This window comes from Manduca sexta, chromosome 14, assembly GCF_014839805.1.
Source record: "Manduca sexta isolate Smith_Timp_Sample1 chromosome 14, JHU_Msex_v1.0, whole genome shotgun sequence".
NCBI classification, from domain to species: domain Eukaryota; kingdom Metazoa; phylum Arthropoda; class Insecta; order Lepidoptera; family Sphingidae; genus Manduca; species Manduca sexta.
Window position 1 is genome coordinate 10024557 of NC_051128.1, and position 18146 is coordinate 10042702.

The 18146-nt window shown below is 34.4% G+C and overlaps 1 protein-coding gene across 6 annotated transcripts in view; it reads left to right on the forward strand.

The window, feature by feature from the left end:
• The first annotated feature begins 84 nt into the window (after positions 1-84).
• The window catches only part of LOC115439824 (huntingtin-interacting protein 1), a 38910-nt gene continuing 20848 nt past the window's right edge, over positions 85-18146 (forward strand). For 4 of the 6 annotated variants that reach the window (XM_037438403.1, XM_037438406.1, XM_037438407.1 and 1 more), the window contains exon 1: positions 85-473. In XM_037438403.1, the coding sequence (XP_037294300.1) occupies positions 390-473 (84 nt within the window). In that variant the 5' untranslated portion in view covers positions 85-389. Of the gene's footprint in view, positions 474-3511; positions 3695-17750; positions 17855-18146 lie in introns of those variants that run through there. The other 2 variants (XM_037438405.1, XM_037438404.1) reach the window with 2 other exon arrangements.

The window sequence follows — 18146 nt, forward strand, 5'->3', positions numbered from 1 at the left end:
TTTAAACATAGTTACGTTTCGCTAACCTAGCAAGCCGCTACCTGCTACTCACCGTTAGTTTCGTCAATCACTATTTTGTTCACACTTGTCATATATGTTTGACGTCCTTACGTTTTAAATCATTCAATTTATGTGAGGAAGTCGTGTCGTGTTTTGCGGTTTATTTACCCGTTTTAAATATTTATGAGACGATTTATTAAATATTTTTGCAATACGAATTTGCAGTAAAATAATGTGTGTATGATTTGTCGAAGGCTAGTGTAGTTGAAGTGTTAAAAACAAGTAAAAAGTGGGCATAAATTGGAAATTTTAATCGTGTTGGATTCTTGAGTAGGTAGATACAATTTCAAGGATCAGTTTTTGTAGTACATTTTGCATGTGTAAAATCTATGGCGTCGTTATCGTTGCCCCGAGTGCTTCAATTGAAGAAGAACAGCTTGGATGCCGAGCGGGAGCAGTTCGAAAAGTTTCAGGTAAAGATTTGCATTGCGAAATATCTATGATCCCATCTCATATCCCTTGAACAGCTACTATTGTTAATTGAAAATATTACCATAATTTTAATTCGATATAAGTCAGTAAGTAGATATATAATTACCTTCAAATACTCCCACAATCTTTTGGCACTCCTAAATAAATATTCAAAAACTTTTTATAAACTGCTTAAACTTATTTACATTAATTTACAATTAAAATTTAACCATACTATCTAAAACTTATTAATTTGTAGAATTTTAAATTGTTTTATTATAATCTACCTGAACACAAAAATAGGAATCATCTTTGTTATTATTTATGTCTATGCTCTAATATTTATTTAGATTCTTAATGTTTCAATAATAATAATAATGGTTGAAGAGTCTAAATTGACCTCAACATCACCTTTTTGCCCTTATCCCACTCCCAACATGTGACAACCATTGATATTTATAACAAAATATTTCTTTGAATTATTTAACATTGCATGTCAATTTGAATATGCACAACTTACCATAATCAGTCAACAGATTTTTTAATTTAAAATCAAACCAGTAACTAAAGTATCATCCATATTGGTTGTACTTATCTGCTCCATGTTTACCCATAAATTTAATGAAAGTTTACAACACTAGGCCATAACACTTGCTTCTAAATGTATGCTAAGTCTATATAAATGTATGTAAAATCAAATTCATTAATATTTTTTAAAGGTATTAATATATTTTCATAATTATGGATTTGTTATCCAGTGTGTATAAGTAAATAATTTTAAACCAATTAATAAGTATGGTTGGAAATTTTCAAATAGAAATGTAATAAGAATTTGTATAATATATCAGACTGCTACACGAAACTGATACTTATTTAATTTGAAGCAAATATTTGAGTAATAAATAATAACCATTTCACATGATAATTATCTATTATTTATATGATTATGTACATTAATAAAAAAAACATACTAAGAACAAGTTAAATTACAAATGGTTATAATTAAATTTAACATTAGTTATCCTTATTGTCTCAACACATTTGGCTGAAATAACATATTTCAAGTCAAGTATTTTTTATGTACAAACTCATATAATGTTATCTGCTTAACTAGCAACAAGTGTGAGTCATAATTTTAATAAAATAAACTTTTCTGGCATTAATTGCTCAAGCATTACTCAACTCGGCTCATTATAAAGATAATGCATAATTACAATCTTACAGTCTTGAAATTTTATATTTAAGTTTTTTTTTCCCTGCCCATGTTTACTAATATTTTAAAAAGGTAAAGTTTGTGAGTCTTTTTGTTTATCGCTTTGTAGGGGTTAATCTCTGAAACTTCTGAATAGACTTTGCTGGTGGTAGGTCTCTCATATGTGAGAGTCCACCTTGTTAGAACACCACACCACACCATCACCGCAATGTCTATTTCTGCTGCCAAGCAGCAGTGTGTAGTCACTGTTGTGTTCTGGTTTGAAGAACAATGTAGCCAGTGTAACTACTGTATATGTCCAATTATATTCCATGTCTCAGGATAGAGAGCACAGTAGAATACCAAAAAATCCTTTTGTAATACAAGGTATTTGATGATGTTCCTCCTGTTTATGGACGGTCATATTGCTTACTATCAGGTGAACGACAAGCTCATCTCGTGATTCAAAGCAATAAAAAAAAACTTTTTAAATTCTTTCACTAATAGGAAGCTACATTACTCCTGAGTGCTAAACAGTAGTTTAAGAGCGTGTAAAAGTATTTACGTGCTAGAAAGTATAAAGCGGAACTTTTATCCCAAAAAAACTCTTCACTCGGGCCAAGCGCGGACAAATGCTGGTTTTGTACAAGATACAAACATTTCAGATTAAAATTCTAAAATTCACTTACGTGGTATTGTTAGGTAAGCGACGTAAAGTAAAAATAACAATTATTGCTTCAAAACATATTTTTAACATCAGAGGTAAGTGCTTTTACTCTGTGTATTGATACAAATATTAATATAAAAAATATTATGTCCAGAGATATACAGCTTATGCCATATCTCAAAAGGATATCTAGGAAGTTATTATGAAATAGACCTGATTACTTTCGCTGCGCTTTCGACGAAGACGGAAATGTAGGGAGGCCATAAAAGGCGCAGGGCATTACGCGTACTCAATGTTAATAAGATATGTAATACTATTATTTTTGTTTTTGAAAATGGAATTTTGTATTCCATTTTCAAAAAAAAAAATAATAGTATCCATGAATTTTCTGTTGTGCGCGGCTCTATAGTAAAAAATATCATGATACATGATTTAAATTTTTCTAAAGTTATCACTCGTAGATACAATGTGTGGCCAGTTGTGTCATATACTTAGTAAATGCAGCTGTGTCTGAGAGCTGTGTACACAAACATTGACAATATATCTTGAAGACATGCGCCCATATGGAAATCTTTGCATACATTGTAGTAGTCATCCGATTTACGGAGAAAAAATATTCAATTCCACGGACGTCATCACACTACGTTAATAGGAATTAGTTTTCCTTACATGTGTCACAATACAGCTTTGTACCAACAATTGTACTGTACCATGTTTCATATAATTTATGTGACCTTTTCATTTTGTCGTCCCAAATAAGACGAGTACCATAGTCTGCAATTAACAGCATCTATTATAGACAAAATTAATAAATAGGTTCATATTAGTTATAAATGTAAATTTTTTATTTGTGTTTTTCTTCTATTTCGCAAATTTTTTATTTGGTATGGCGTATTTGTGATCATATATTTAGAAAACATGATAGTTATACTTTTCCAAACATACTAAAAAGTAGAAATATCACAGGACGACAAAGAAAACATTAAGTAAACAAACCTATCTTCCTATTGTTACCCCTTCCATCTGAATAATATTACGTTGTCTTAGTATATTTCGATAAACCCGATAAATCGACGCAATAGCTTGGCAGTTCTAAAGTTTTACTTTATTATCAATGTCCGCGCCAGATAACACATTGTTGTGAACACTTGACGCTCGATAGCTTATCTATTTCGATGAGCAATCGTTTACCTGTTCCCAGTTCAGTCCCAATTAGTTTCGATACATCGAACCTCGTGTCAGTGGAAAGTTTCAGTGAAATTGTGCAGTTTTTGAGATTCTATTCTCTATTTGATAGGATAACGTCCTCGTCTAAATCTTTTGATAAAGAAGCAGCATTCGACAAACATTATCAAAATAGCCAGGTGAATGAACTAACATTTGTGATAAACATTTTCTTTTGTGTATGTGACGCGTCAGATGTTTTTGTCGTTCGTTGTTTTGCCAGTCAGGATCGAAATCTAAACTATTTTAGCAGAACATATGGTATAATTTGCTAGTATATTTGACATCGTGAATGAATTATATATATCAGCTGCTAAACCGTTTGACTATCTAGTTATCATTCTACACCATTAATCCGAGGGCTTGCCGTGGTTAAATATACTATACTTTTTTTCTGAAGAAATGTTTTTGTCATAGTGTTCATTAGTTGAACAATCATCATTTATGACGATAACGTGACATATTCTTTCATGGAAAGGTCTGGATATTTCCAAACCTCAACCAAAGCACTTGTAACTAGACAAGCAATTGAATGTGTCAAATATATTTATTACTTATAGCCAGTTGTGCAGTAGGTCCAGTGAAACGCGATGATTGCCGGTTTCCGTCTACACAACGATTTAGTATTTATCCGTTGGTTTTATTTCGATTCGGTGCTTATTATTCGTATTATTATATTAATAAATTTGTGTTTTTGTTTAGGAATAAACGACTAAACCAATTTATATTTATTACTGGTTGCTGTCATTTTCGCACACAAACGAACTTCCCCTGCATGTGTTGCATCCCACAGGTTAACAGACAAGATTATAATCAATAATATAATGGATAACTTTGTCAAAAATGACATATTCATAGTGTTAGGAAAAAATCTTTCAAGACTGGTCTGTAGTCAAGATGTATACTACTGTTCCGCTATTTCAAATTGCCTATAAAGTTCAAATTTGCCACGTAATAAGTATAATCTGTAACACGTTATAGGTATAGGTTTATAATGGTGTTTAGTCATACAGTTATAATTTATCGTTCCTTGTAAATGATAGTGGCTCATTATTTAATATACCCTATCTACAGCCATAGGTAGACATTTAAAATAGCAATACAATGTACTCGTATATTTGTTGTCACTTGGAAATTCCACTGACAATTCACATCTGCCGACCTTTTTAGCGTGAGTTGATTTTTTGTAAGTATTCTTTTTTCGTTAAATTCCATTCCTGGTTTTGAGCGGAAAATTAAAGCGAACAATTTTTTTTTTATATTTTGGATTTTCTATCTTCCTTTCATGCACCTACCTTGATTATCTCTGCACTACCCTAAGATCCGCCTGTATATATTTGTATATTAAGTGCTAAATAAATAAATAAACATTTGCCAGACTTGTGTAATGTATCCGAGCTATCGAAACATCAGACGACTCATTTGCGCTTTGGCTGGTCTTAAAAATACATAATATATCTTTAATGGACAAGTTTTACGGCTTGATAACCCCTCCCTCTAACTACACAAGCAACATCCAGTCGTAGCAGTAGAGACAAGATTTGGCAAATGTTTGTATATAACCGCACTATCTGCATAATCATTTCATGATTCATCAGGTACTGATAATGCGAATATGTTTATATGGTTAATCAGTAACTTCTAAATAATGTTGGTGGAAAAATGGTTTTTAAATGGATATTGAACACTCTGTCATTTGGAAAAGAATTCGTCAACGAATATTTTAACGTACTTGTCATAACATAGGCAGATACATAGTTCTTCTGTCTGTCATGGCATAGGTTTCTTCTACTGCCCGTTTGAGAATCGATCATTGTCTAGTGCCCACGAAATTGCTTTATTTTAGATATCATGTGTGGCCATGAGTCTTATCCTTTTATTGGGTTTAAAAATTACTACTTTATGAATGCCTTTCGATCATCCTTACTAATGAACTCCAGCGCCTACAAGGGGACGCTATCGGAACTCTAGTGCCTAGATAGGTATCATCAATTCCATAATCATTGTTTTGTATATAATTTTTAGTCATATTAAAGAATTATACAGACGAAGTTTAATACAAAATTGTATTCATTTCCCACAAATGACATCATGCACGTTGATTAAAATTTATCATTGGTGGTATCTGTGTTATAATAGTCGATAACAAGAGGCTAACGTACCAAGAATAAATGGGTTTCCTGAGTTGTTTATTTTTATATACCACCGCTTGTTTGATTTCTACCATGATCGAAGGTTTATATTGACCTTCTAGACAATTCTATGAATAATGAATGATCTTCCGTAATTGTTTTGATATGACTCGTGTAGTAATCACAACTGGCATAGGTGTCAAGATTAAGCAGTTACTGAGAATATCTTATCAATGGATCTGTTGTCTATTGTGCTTTGCTCATATTTTTTCAAGTGGAACTAAATCTATAGTATTTCCCATTTTATCGTTTGGAGGAAACAGAGCTGTTATTGCAATTGCAATACCATGGTGGATGACCTCGCATTCTATGCAAATGTCAGATATCTTGCATTTACTTCGGTTAATAAATACCTGGCATTTCGATACTATATTATCCGAGATTTCCTTTATTTTTAATGATATTCAATTCTTGATAATTTTTTAATTAGATAATTGGTACTGTGGTTTTTGTTTTTTTTTTTTTTTTGGTTATAGTAAGACACACACACAACATCACGCATTTTATCCCCGAAGGGGTATGCAGAGGTGCAACCATGGCACCCACTTTTCGCCAAGTGTGTTCCGTCCCATGATGTGATAGGGGGCGAGCCTATCGCCATATCGGGCACAAATTCCAGACTCCGGGCTGATACTGAGCAGAAAAACCCAAATATCACTTTCGCCCGACCCGGGATTCGAACCCAGGACCTCAGAGCGCTGCCGTACCGCGCGTGCAGTACAACTACGCCACCGAGGCAGTCGAGTCAGCCAGGGTAAGACGTTCAGAAATTAAGAATTTAAGTCCACAAACTGTTATGAATCGTGGTTTGCTGCGTTAAGTATTGGCGAGGACGTGAGAGTATTCGCCTCGCCCCGTGACACGTGAGAATCGTATTGTAATCCGATAGCCATTGTGTTTGCCGCAATCAAATACCGCGAACTTTTACAAACTATGGCCCTCAAATTCGCGAAATGATCTTGACGAAATTGGTTTTAAATATTATTTAAAACAATATCTTGTATTTATTTTTAATAATTCTTGCTGTTCCATTTGAATTGGATATCATTGTTGGTTTATCTTTATGCTGCAATAAATCCTTTGTAGTTTCTTTCCTCGTATACGTTTCTTTGCGTTTTATTATTATAACTATTTTAATATCGTAGTAGGAGTTGTATGCATCGTCTTATCCTTAACAGAGTTAAATCTCGTTTTCCGTGAGCTCTGTATTGTAGAACATTTAAGGTCATGGTTGAATGCAGTCGGTTCCTTAATCTTTTATTGAGTGTAACCTCGTAAGAAATGCAGTTATATGCTACCCACGGCCACGCCTTTGCGATTTTGTTACTCGAAAACGATGTCGCATGCTTCTTCTTAATGGATTAGGTTTGAATACAAATTACTACGAGATCGCCCTGCTACCGTTATCATCTATCTTCTATTAGTATTATTATGTATCATCGGTATCATAGAGTTTGGTACTTACTGAATATTAGCATTAAATTTGCTTGCATCCCTAGTTTGGAAGAACTGCATAGTTTAAAAACTCATTCTTCACTTTCAATAGTTTCATAAAATTTTGAAATAGGAAAAATAATTACCTAATTGTTATTTGTAATGCTTCATCAAAACACCTTTTCGTTATGTGGTTCATCAATTTACACTAGAACGAAAATATCATAGTATGCTGTGGTGTTCCTTTTGCACCATGGCATGGGTCAGTATTGGTAAAATAACCCAAACCAATTATATTTGTGTACTCGGAAGGAATATTATCACACTGACCCACTTGTACGAACGCTATTTACGGTATGAAGCCTGTCGGCCTCGGTTCCTATTGTTATGCAATGTGAAATATGGCCTCAGGGAAAGTGGTATTTGCTTAGGTATTAAAGAATAACTTAAACATAATGTTCATTTTAGGTAATGTAAAATAAACTAGTTTTTTAAATATAAAATGCTATGTAAAGTAGTAATTGTGGTTTTATATAGCCTATCCGAAGACAAATCTCAATCCTTGTTAAGTAATGTTATTGTTAAGAATAATCTGCTGTTCAAAAATGTCATAACTTATTAGTCATGAGCCATGACTCATGACATCAATTACATCAAATGTATAAATCGCTCATGCTATAGATTCAAAGTGACTTTTGAATACAGTTTAAAACATGTGTGCATAAAATATATTTTAATGAACACTTCAACCGCAATTAACTTTTATGAAAAGCTTGCGAGTATAACTTTCTAGCTTTGACCGTATAAGTGTGGTTATATGGACTAGTTAGAGCTGCTTTCTCATTAACTATTTCTGTTTCCACATGTATGTGTATTTCCATTACATTTTTTTTACAGTTATGCGTTTTGTTTGTTTGTGAGCGTGGCCGTAGATAATCATCTGTTTGTCAGTTATGGCTTTATATAGTATTGTCGGTATGGTTGTGTGTGTGTAATCTTTATTTATAAATACACGAGCTATTGTTTCTCATGTTCTAAGTAATTTAATTCATTCTGCTATGGGAAGTTTCATTTTCCCAGTATTTTATAGTACTATCCTATTACGAAAGATGTAATACATTTACAAAAACTAGTTATCTGTAGAGTTACGAGTATCAATCGAATACAGCTCTACGGTAAAAAGAGTTATCTACCACCTACGATCTAACACGGGTTTGCAGTTTCCACATACATCATTCTGACATTTGCCAGGATGCGCTGAATGAGATACGAGTCCTACAGCGCTCAGATTTGTAATTAATTCATATACTCTAGTGTTTGTAATAGCCAACAAGTAGAGAGCGCAAAACATTTATTTTTTAATAGAGAATAAATTTATCCACCTCCTTTTTCTTCGTCTTCTCTTATGGCGCCACGGAGTCACTATTGATTGCATTTCATGTTTGCTAAGCGCAAAGGTGCGGTCATACAGCTCATAAATAGTACAGTATGGATTTACCAACGCAACTTTATTTTTAGCATGACTAAACGCGAATAAAATTCCCGTAATGTACAGTACGGGAAACAAATAATCGCTCAATTAAAACGTACGGGCATACGTGTGCGTGGCGAAGTACAGAGCAGATGGGAAGTGGATCGGCGCGGCGGGCGGCGCGGCCCCGACAGAGGGCAATCACCGCGCATCCTCTTCCGCCCAGCATCCTAAACGTGCTCCATTACCACTTACACGGTTTTTGTTTTGTACACTGGTCATATTTGGCGTAATGGCTGCAGATGTCCGCTGTGGAGGTCCACAAAACTGTTTGGTGCAAGTTTCATGTTGGTTTTGCGATTTGATTGTTTTACTGGGGAATGTATTGGTGTCCGATATGAGTGGATGCCTTATAAAATGAATGGTCCCTCCTTCAAAATAATGTTAAAAAAGTTTATGGCGTGTAGATTACCATTATGCAACCTGCTCCTATATTAAATATTGCTTACGATTATAATAAGTTGTAAATTATGTTAAATATATTATATACGTTAGTTAAATGTATGTAGATGTGAAATGCAGCGTTTGACAAGTATGCATTATAAACGACCTCCGCAGGATGAACTGAATTAACACTGCACAGCTAATTTCCGTGCCTTGGAAAACTCGATAAAGTACGCAGGCTCGAGATTGCAATTTATATTTGAGTTTCTCTTGCAAGGAGATACTAGGTTATAACGTGTGTTGTCAAAGTACACGGGCCTTAAATAAATATTATAAATATAAACTGTGTCGCCCTCATAAGTACATAAATCAACACACCACTTTCACCACGATGTATAATAAAAATAAATATAGGAAATGTGGGATGATCAATTTATTCGGCCGGTCATTTATGCCGTAATAAAATTTCTCCGTGGAACGTGTGGCTAATGTGCCCGTGTGGCTCGTATCGATTGGACATGCATTTAATTTGAAACTGTTATCGCGATATTGGATTATTTTCGTCACACATTAGGAATTATCATGACTTTCAGCATAAAAACCTATCATCTCCAAGAGCCAAACTATTAGAGGTTTCGTTGCTGCAGTTTGTTGTGTAGATAATTTGTTTCTTAATATAAATGCTTCTTCTTCTTTGCTCATTTCCAATTTACGCAGGGGAGGCTCTCTTAAGGCTATCATGGATATTTCTGCCTTTAAAATTTCGTCATATTAAATTTTAAAGGCCGAAATATCCATGATTATTAATTATTTTTACGTTTTTCTTTCAACTGCGAGAACTAATCACTAACTAGACGTGAATTTAAATTCTTTACTTGCCAATACTTGTTTAGTTACCCAGATTAAAGCCGAAACAAAATGTATGAAAATGGACCTTGAGGTATCGCCTTAATATGTATGCGTATCGTTCTGTCTAGGGTTGGCTGTTTGGGTATTTTATATCTGTTTAAAGTTTTGGTTTTATTAGTCCACCAGGTAGGAAGGTTGTCCTCGCCTTCTTTTATACTTTAGAAGGCTCAACGCTTTTTTGACGACTGGAATTTCGTCTTTGCACATACAAAAATATTTATGCGAAGTATGAAAAATAATAGGATTACCCGAGTATCTTGTTGTATATGTAACTAAAAATAAGAGTGAAACCTAACAGTTTTGCTTACATAATTGGTAGGATTGCTGATGTTTTGTTTATTATCTAGACTGGAAAGGCCAGTCTTCCATAATTTAGTGTTTGCAATCGGAATTGTGATAATTTCAGTAATCCGTTTAGTTTGCTCACGGTGCGTGGACAGTGCAACAGCTAACGCTCGGCTGGCCGCAACGTAACCTAAATAATTGTTACGTGTTATTACTTGAGGTAATACACGTACGACCGCGTACGACAATCGGGTCGTGAAGTGTCCGATTTATCGATGTCGTGTAGGTATTTTTGTCGTCACGTAAAATACGGATGTTTATGAGCTGATTTGTGTCCATTGTTGTCTTTGTTTTATCGCGTTGTGCGATTGTATTCATGGAGGTTCTTAATTTGTTAGTCCTTGAACTGTATTTGTAGTGTTGTTTACTGTAAAATTTTAGAAACCGTTTGTTTTTTTTTGTGTATAGACTGGTATCTGCTGTCGCTACATATTGATGTTATTTTATTTGTATCCATTGCATTCTATTATCATCTTGTTATCTTCTTCCACACCTCTTTCTTCATGGTACGTTAAAGTTTTCTTGTAGCGATTAAGATTAACGACCTTATGAACTGTGAATTCTGTTGGAAATACTTTTGTTCAGAAAATATACGTTACTTTATAAATATAAACAACGCGAGGGTATAGGGCTGGATTAAAGGGAAAAATATTTTCGGTGGAATATCTCCCCATGTTTGTTAATCCACTGGAATAACTAAAAAAGTTCCCTTGATATTGATGTGTCAGTCATTATTAACACGGATTAAAGTACAAGACCTGAAATCTATTAAGCCAAGTTAGCCATCGGTTCTGAGAGCTTCGTGCCTATGTACATTGTACAGGCACTTCAATTATCTGATAACTTCTCCATGTACTTGCTTATCTATAATTTGCCTCGCTCTAACATAGTTTTAAGATATACTAATGGGTAAGTAAATTAAGGTCTCATAAACACGCGGTGAAATCAGAATAGTAGCAACTAGTTTTTGAAATAATCTACTTACACCAATGACATTGCTTCCATGTTAACATGTATGTGCGAATAGTGATCATGGACATTATAACATTATGTTATGCGCCAACGGTATTATAAATTTATATGGCGGCGCATTGTATGCCAGCTTTAAAATTTATTACATGATTCACAGACAAAAAAGCGGTGATTTCGCAAATTGAATATAAGTAAAACGTCAAATCGTTTGCATTTTCAAAATATTATTTTATTCACGTATCGATCGGTGGACGAGGCCCCTAATCGTCTACGTTAATTTGATTTAGCAAGAACTTGTTATAAGCGGTAGTGGCAAGCAGTAGACCGTTCATAAGTGGGTTATTTAAACAGGGTAGTACCGGCTGCCTCACAATATACTGATGTATAACACTAGCACGATCGGCTGTATTAAAATATACCAAGCATGTTTACACGAATCTTTGGCATTGCAAAGCTAGTAATCTCTTTGTATTAAGTGACCTACTTATTTTTTCTGCATTATAAATTTTGAATTAGATTCCATACAAGAATAAACTTGCTAGTTTGGTATCATTTCGCTCCATCACTTTTCCTACATTGATAAACCATTACGCGAGTATGCTAAATAGGTAATGCAGTCTATTGTTGCATTCAAAGTGAAATTGTGTCCGTGGAAACCACGGTGTTGCTTACAGTTACACTGGCACAATGGTTGCGGTTGTGAAATCTTGATCCGTAACGCCATAACTTTATTATGACATCACGACCGCGAGATGGATGACAGCTCTGCGGTTTTCTCTATTAATACATGAATTTAGATACTTGCCGAGTACAGACTATTATCACGAATACTAGTATGTAAAGAGCTTAATCGGGTATGTTTGCTATTCATAATCCGTAGGTATATTTATTCGCCAAGTTATTCTTCAAATTATTCGCCGATAGCTTCAATAAGGCATAGGGATAGTTTTCTACTACCTTCGTTTAATGTTGTGTAACGTCTAATGAAAGATTTTTGCGATATGGCAATGTGGGACTGTTTTAGTTGTTTTGTATCCGTATGACATTGAATCCCAAATTGGTGAAGGGTGTCTTACAGTCGGTGATCAAGATCTGTATAGGGTTATAACCAGTGAGATACCGGACCGTAGACCGGGATAATTATAACGATCGTCAAATGAAGCAACATTTCTCGTTGGATAATATGTTTAGACTATACTCTACCTTCTGCTTACTGTAGTCACTATGCTGAGCTAAATAAAAAGAAATATCGAGCACTTCTTTACGTCGACTTTTGCGTATTGTATTTAAATAGGGTAAATGCTAAGGTTTCTTCCTCGAGCTATACTTTTATAGCGAATCATGTGTACAATACTAGGTATAATATTTAATTTATCTGTCTATTTTCACATAGCAACCCAAGACTCCTCGGTTGGCGTTAAATCCGAATGTAAATTTGTTTTTCGTATCTTTGTTTATGTTTTTATTACCTCAATAAATGACTGATATTAAACTGTGCTAGTCTAGACTTTATGTATACACAGATATTGAGACATAACTTTATTATAATAAAGTTGAAATGACGATTATTAATAAAATCACGCGATTTATTGAAATTAAAATTATTCAGTTATATAGTGATAAATATAACACGTATAAATTACTACTTCCCGTAAAACTTATATTTTCATAATAAAATCGCTTCATGGTAACATTAATACAATATGAACCATCATTTTGGAAATCATTGCCATGTCATCCCGTGCTTTCAGACAAATGTCACTGGAATTAAGACTATATTTACAGAGTATGGTAATATGTATCCGTCATCGGCCGGTGTTTATTTCGTCCGTAACGGGAGATGGCATCTCATAAAGCGCAGTTTCCTGATTTAGCCGCGCCACTGCCATCCGTTCGCCCTGCGTGGGACACGTCAACTTATTACTGGAATTTATCGCTTGCTATTTGAGGGACATATTATTTTGTTCGTTGATATTAGGGTTGTATAGAAGATTAAAAGCAGAACTCTCTAGTCTTTTAACTGGGCTGAAGATAGTCACGAGCGTGAGAGGTGTCGTTTTCAGAAAGTACAGAATATAGGTAACTTCAGGTGTATAAGTAGCTGACTTTAGAACAGGCAAAAAGATTACAGGTGGCGGCTTTAACTAAACCGAGGTTCTGGGGGAGCAGACTTTGAGATATCTTTTTATCTGATTGCCGAAGAAGCATAATGTTGTTCTTTGTATCCCTTGTAAGCGCGAGACTGTGAGTAGAAGCCCCGTTAACCACCCGCTAATCTCGCCACTAGTGGTTATATCAACCACCAAAGAGTTCGGTTAAATAAGTAAGGTGATATTAAAAATGTAATGAATGATGTTGTTTTGTTTGTATCCTAGTTATAAGGTGTCCACTGTTCCAGTTTTATATTTTAATTCTTATTTCCTGACACGTTAAACTAAATCCAATCCATTGAAACCGTACAAAGGATAACGCTCGTTTGTGTCGGCATTATCTATACTACTAACTTTTGCCCGCGGCTCCGCCCGCGTTAAAAAGCTATTCAGCCTAAAGTTTTCCGTTATAAAAGTAGTAGTTTCCCGGGAGCCTATGTTCTCCTCCCAGGGTCTCAAACTGTCTCCATACAAAATTTCATCTTAATACGTTGGGTAGTTTTGAGTTTAACACGTTCAGGCAGACAGATGCAGCGGGGGACTTTGTTTTATAATATATTTTTTAGAACTTTTTAAGAAGAACAATCCCGTCATACATTATTGTTGCATAACTTTAACCGTTTACGCAGCGCACGCAACGGAAGCTCTCAAAACTAATATTTTTTCCCCGTTTTTGCAACATGTTTCATTACTACTCCGCTCCTATTGGTCATAGCGTGATGATATATAGCCTATATCACTCCAGGAACAAAGGGCTATCCAACGCAAAAATAATTTTTCAGGTTGGACCTATAGTTCCTGAGATTAGCCATTACTGCTCCGCTTCTTTTGGGTATAGCGTGATGATATATAGCCTATAGCACTCCAGGAATAAAGGGCTATCCAACGCAAAAAGAATTTTTCAGTTTGGACCGGTAATTCTTGAGATTAGCGCGTTCAAACAAACAAACAAACAAACATACTCTTCAGCTTTATATAATAGTATAGATTATATGATCTCTAATATGTATTGATTGGTTAGATTATTTGGCCTGATACTAATAAGCATACTGTAGCCTAATATATAATAGTAATACACTATTGTGTTTGACCTCACATTGTTACTTTTAGCGTGGATGTTAAGTGGATGCGGTCACGCAATTGTTAATTTTTTTATGCCTCTGGCCTATTTATGTGTGTAATTACTTTTATATTTGAAAATATATACGTTTGTTGTTTTATATTGTGGTATCTTCTTTTATTTATGTATGTCCATAATATAACAAATAAGCTATAATTTTATATGTCCAAATAAAGAACGAGTAGGTTAGTTCCAGACATAATCAGTTTCACTTATAAACTTGTTTTAGCGTTAAGAGTTTGTTAAGAATTGCTTCAATAGCTGCCAAAAACATCAACGATTTTCTAGTTCGAACCTTATTAAGAGGCAAGATGGCGGGTTTTGACTTATAGCTGATCGAGTAAATTTGTGTTTTAACTAAGCATAGTTTTGCGAATTTTTTATTATTGAGAACATTTCAAAATGTTAACGTGCCTAAAACAAAAATACCGTTTCTTAATTTTTCTACTCTGATACGTCACAACTGTCACTTTCAAAGAGACAGAGAGAAACAAAAAAGCTGTCACTTCACTTCTTTTTTACTATAGTCATTGCGTCTTAAGCCGTATATGTGACGTCATTTGGTGCTTACGTCGTTTTAGAATAAAACAAAATTCAAAGTGAAAATCATTAATGAAAATATGTGAGTTTGAAAAAAGAAAAAATATGGGTCCCATCATTTTAGATCTAGTTTCATAAAATAAACAATTGAGTATGTTCAAAAAATGAAATGTTGTCAATTAAGACTGTATAATGTATATAACCATTTGATATATATTTTTAATGTGTTATAATATTAAATTTGTAGTATACATTTTTGTTTATTACCGGCATCAATGTTACAAATATCGTGTTTGCTTGGTAACGAATGTAATCTATATATAAACGTTGTTGCAGGTAAACCGGTGTTCCGTGTCGGCGGGCAGATTTTTTGCCAGCTGATAAAACACCTGCTTTAGTACATTTCATTGAAGCGTCAGCTATAGACCCTGACGACTCCATTTTGAAACTAATGTTAAAGATATTTGTCAAGTTAAGCTAGTATTATGGATTATTATATTGAATAATTAACGTATAGTTTGTGATATTAATTGCAGTAATAGGGTATGGAATAGTATTGAGTTGTTAAGACAATAATGTGATGAATCAAACGTATCTATTGTATTGATAGCAACACGTGTCTTTTCTATTTTATTTAGGGACTTTTAGGGACATTTCCACCATGCCCCATCGTACCCTAAACATTATATTTCTATCTTTACTTACTAATGAAAATATATATAACTATTATAGCGGATTGAGATAGGGGTTCGACAAAATAAGCCGGATATATTCAGGCTAATCCCGGAACGCGCCGCGCTTACAAACTAAGCATTGCTTTGCTTTGCACACTATATTAGTCAATTTGTTGTTGTCTCATACCTATATATTTTGTAACATTGTAAAAACTTCTGCCACTATAATGGAATTTGTTCTTAAGTTTAATGAAATTGTTACTATGAACGTCAATTGACAAAACGTTATACAACTTGCTTACACGTGTATACTATAAGAAAGCATGTACGGACGCCATTCCACTTACCGTCAGGGGCAGTGGGGTCACTTTACTGTGCACTTATTAAGATTCGGTCATTTGTAAACAAATAAAATGAAATGCCAATTAATCTATATATAATAATAATAATATCAGCCCTGTATTATATACTTGCCCACTGCTGAGCATGGGCCTCCTCTACTACTGAGAGGGATTAGGCCTTAGTCCGACACGCTGGCCTAGTGCGGATTGGTAGACTTCACACTGCCTCGAAATTCCTATAGAGAACTTCTCAGGTATGCAGGTTTCCTCACGATGTTTTCCTTCACCGTTAAAGCAAGCGATAATTCACAAAGAATACACACATAATTTTTTAGAAAAATCAGAGGTGTGTGCCCTTGGGATTCGAACCTGCGGACATTCGTCTCGGCAGCCCGTTCCACAAACAACTAGGCTATCGTTGCAAGTTATAATCTATATATTCATGGTGTATTCGTACTCTTCGCTGGTATTATGCATGATAAATTATATCGATATACAATTAACCGCCTGTTACGAAATTTTAGTAACAGAAAAAGCATGTCTCATTTAAGATTTAAATTGCTTGTAAATCCAATGTTACAAAGATCCTCAAAAAGTGACTTATTTAAATTCTTACATATTTTTTTACTTTTAGGTTTTGTTAGTTTTCTGGTTGACTTCTAAAAACATCCTTGAAATACTGTTTTTCTTTAAAACTTTTACCTTGAACTGTGTCTGAAATGTAAACTGTTTATGTAACATAACAATTGTAGTTTCTACTGAAGCAAAAGCAGTACAAATACAACTATTTAATCTAATTTGATAGTCAAATCATCAAATATTGTATTATCGCATAATATAAGGCAGTAATTTATGTTAACCATAGTAAAAGAGTTTCTTATCAAAGCAGCAAGTTCATAATCACCACTTAATTACAGACTAGCTTGTGTGCGTGGCCTTCTCCGCGTGAAATTTTCCTGGGATAAAAAGCCTGTAGTACTCGGGAGTAATGTAGCTCCCTATTAGTGATAGACTTTTCAAAATTGGTTTAGAAGTTTTCAAGACTAGCCCATACAAACTTATAAATAAACTCGCGAACTTTTCCTCTTTGTAATACGAGTATAGATTGAGATACAGATTAAAACATTACCATATATTTACATTGCCAGTTAATAATCCATCTATTTAATATGAATTGTAAATAATTCTATATTCTCAAGCCGTGATTCCATTACGCAAGTAGCCTGCATGCAAGGTGCAACTTGTATGCAGCTTGAGTAGTGGAAACGTAAACATGCAAGCTGCAAGTTTAATGAAGATAATTTTGAACACATAAGTGTGACGTCACGCATGCAAGTACTTGCATAATGGAAACGGGGCTTTTGAACAACACGAGCAAATGCTTCTACTATCTTCTTCGATCACAATCATTACTAGCATGATTGCCAGTTACTTCATGAATTAAAAGTAAATAACACAAAAATCACTAAAGTAAAAGCCATAAAATTTGCAACAACGAATTTTGAAAAAAGTAACAGTAACTTTGACTGTTACTCTGAATGAAGAAACTGGCCGTGCGCGCAACTAACATGACTAATCTGGTGTGACGGCACTTCTGGTTTCAGCATCACACCCCCGCACGTAACTAATGCATGCCGCTGATTGTCCCGTCGCAGAGTACTAACACGTTACCATGGCGACGCCGCACGATAAACGCTTCTATCAGCTGGTAAGTTATGTACTAATCACTCAATGTAGTATGTACTAATCACTCAATATATGATAAACTAATTCCATAGTTTCATTTACTTGTGTTGCATCTTAAAGTTACAGTCACCAACCGCCATTTTTAAAATGATCCCAATCGCTTTTTTCGATGGAATTGGATTTTTTTTGACATAATTTCAAAATATTTATTTTGATCAGTTAATGTTCGGATTATAGATTACAATTGGGATTGATATTGAATACGGCTTTACGTGAAGATTTATGATTTTTGACTTTATGGCTCACTTTCACTG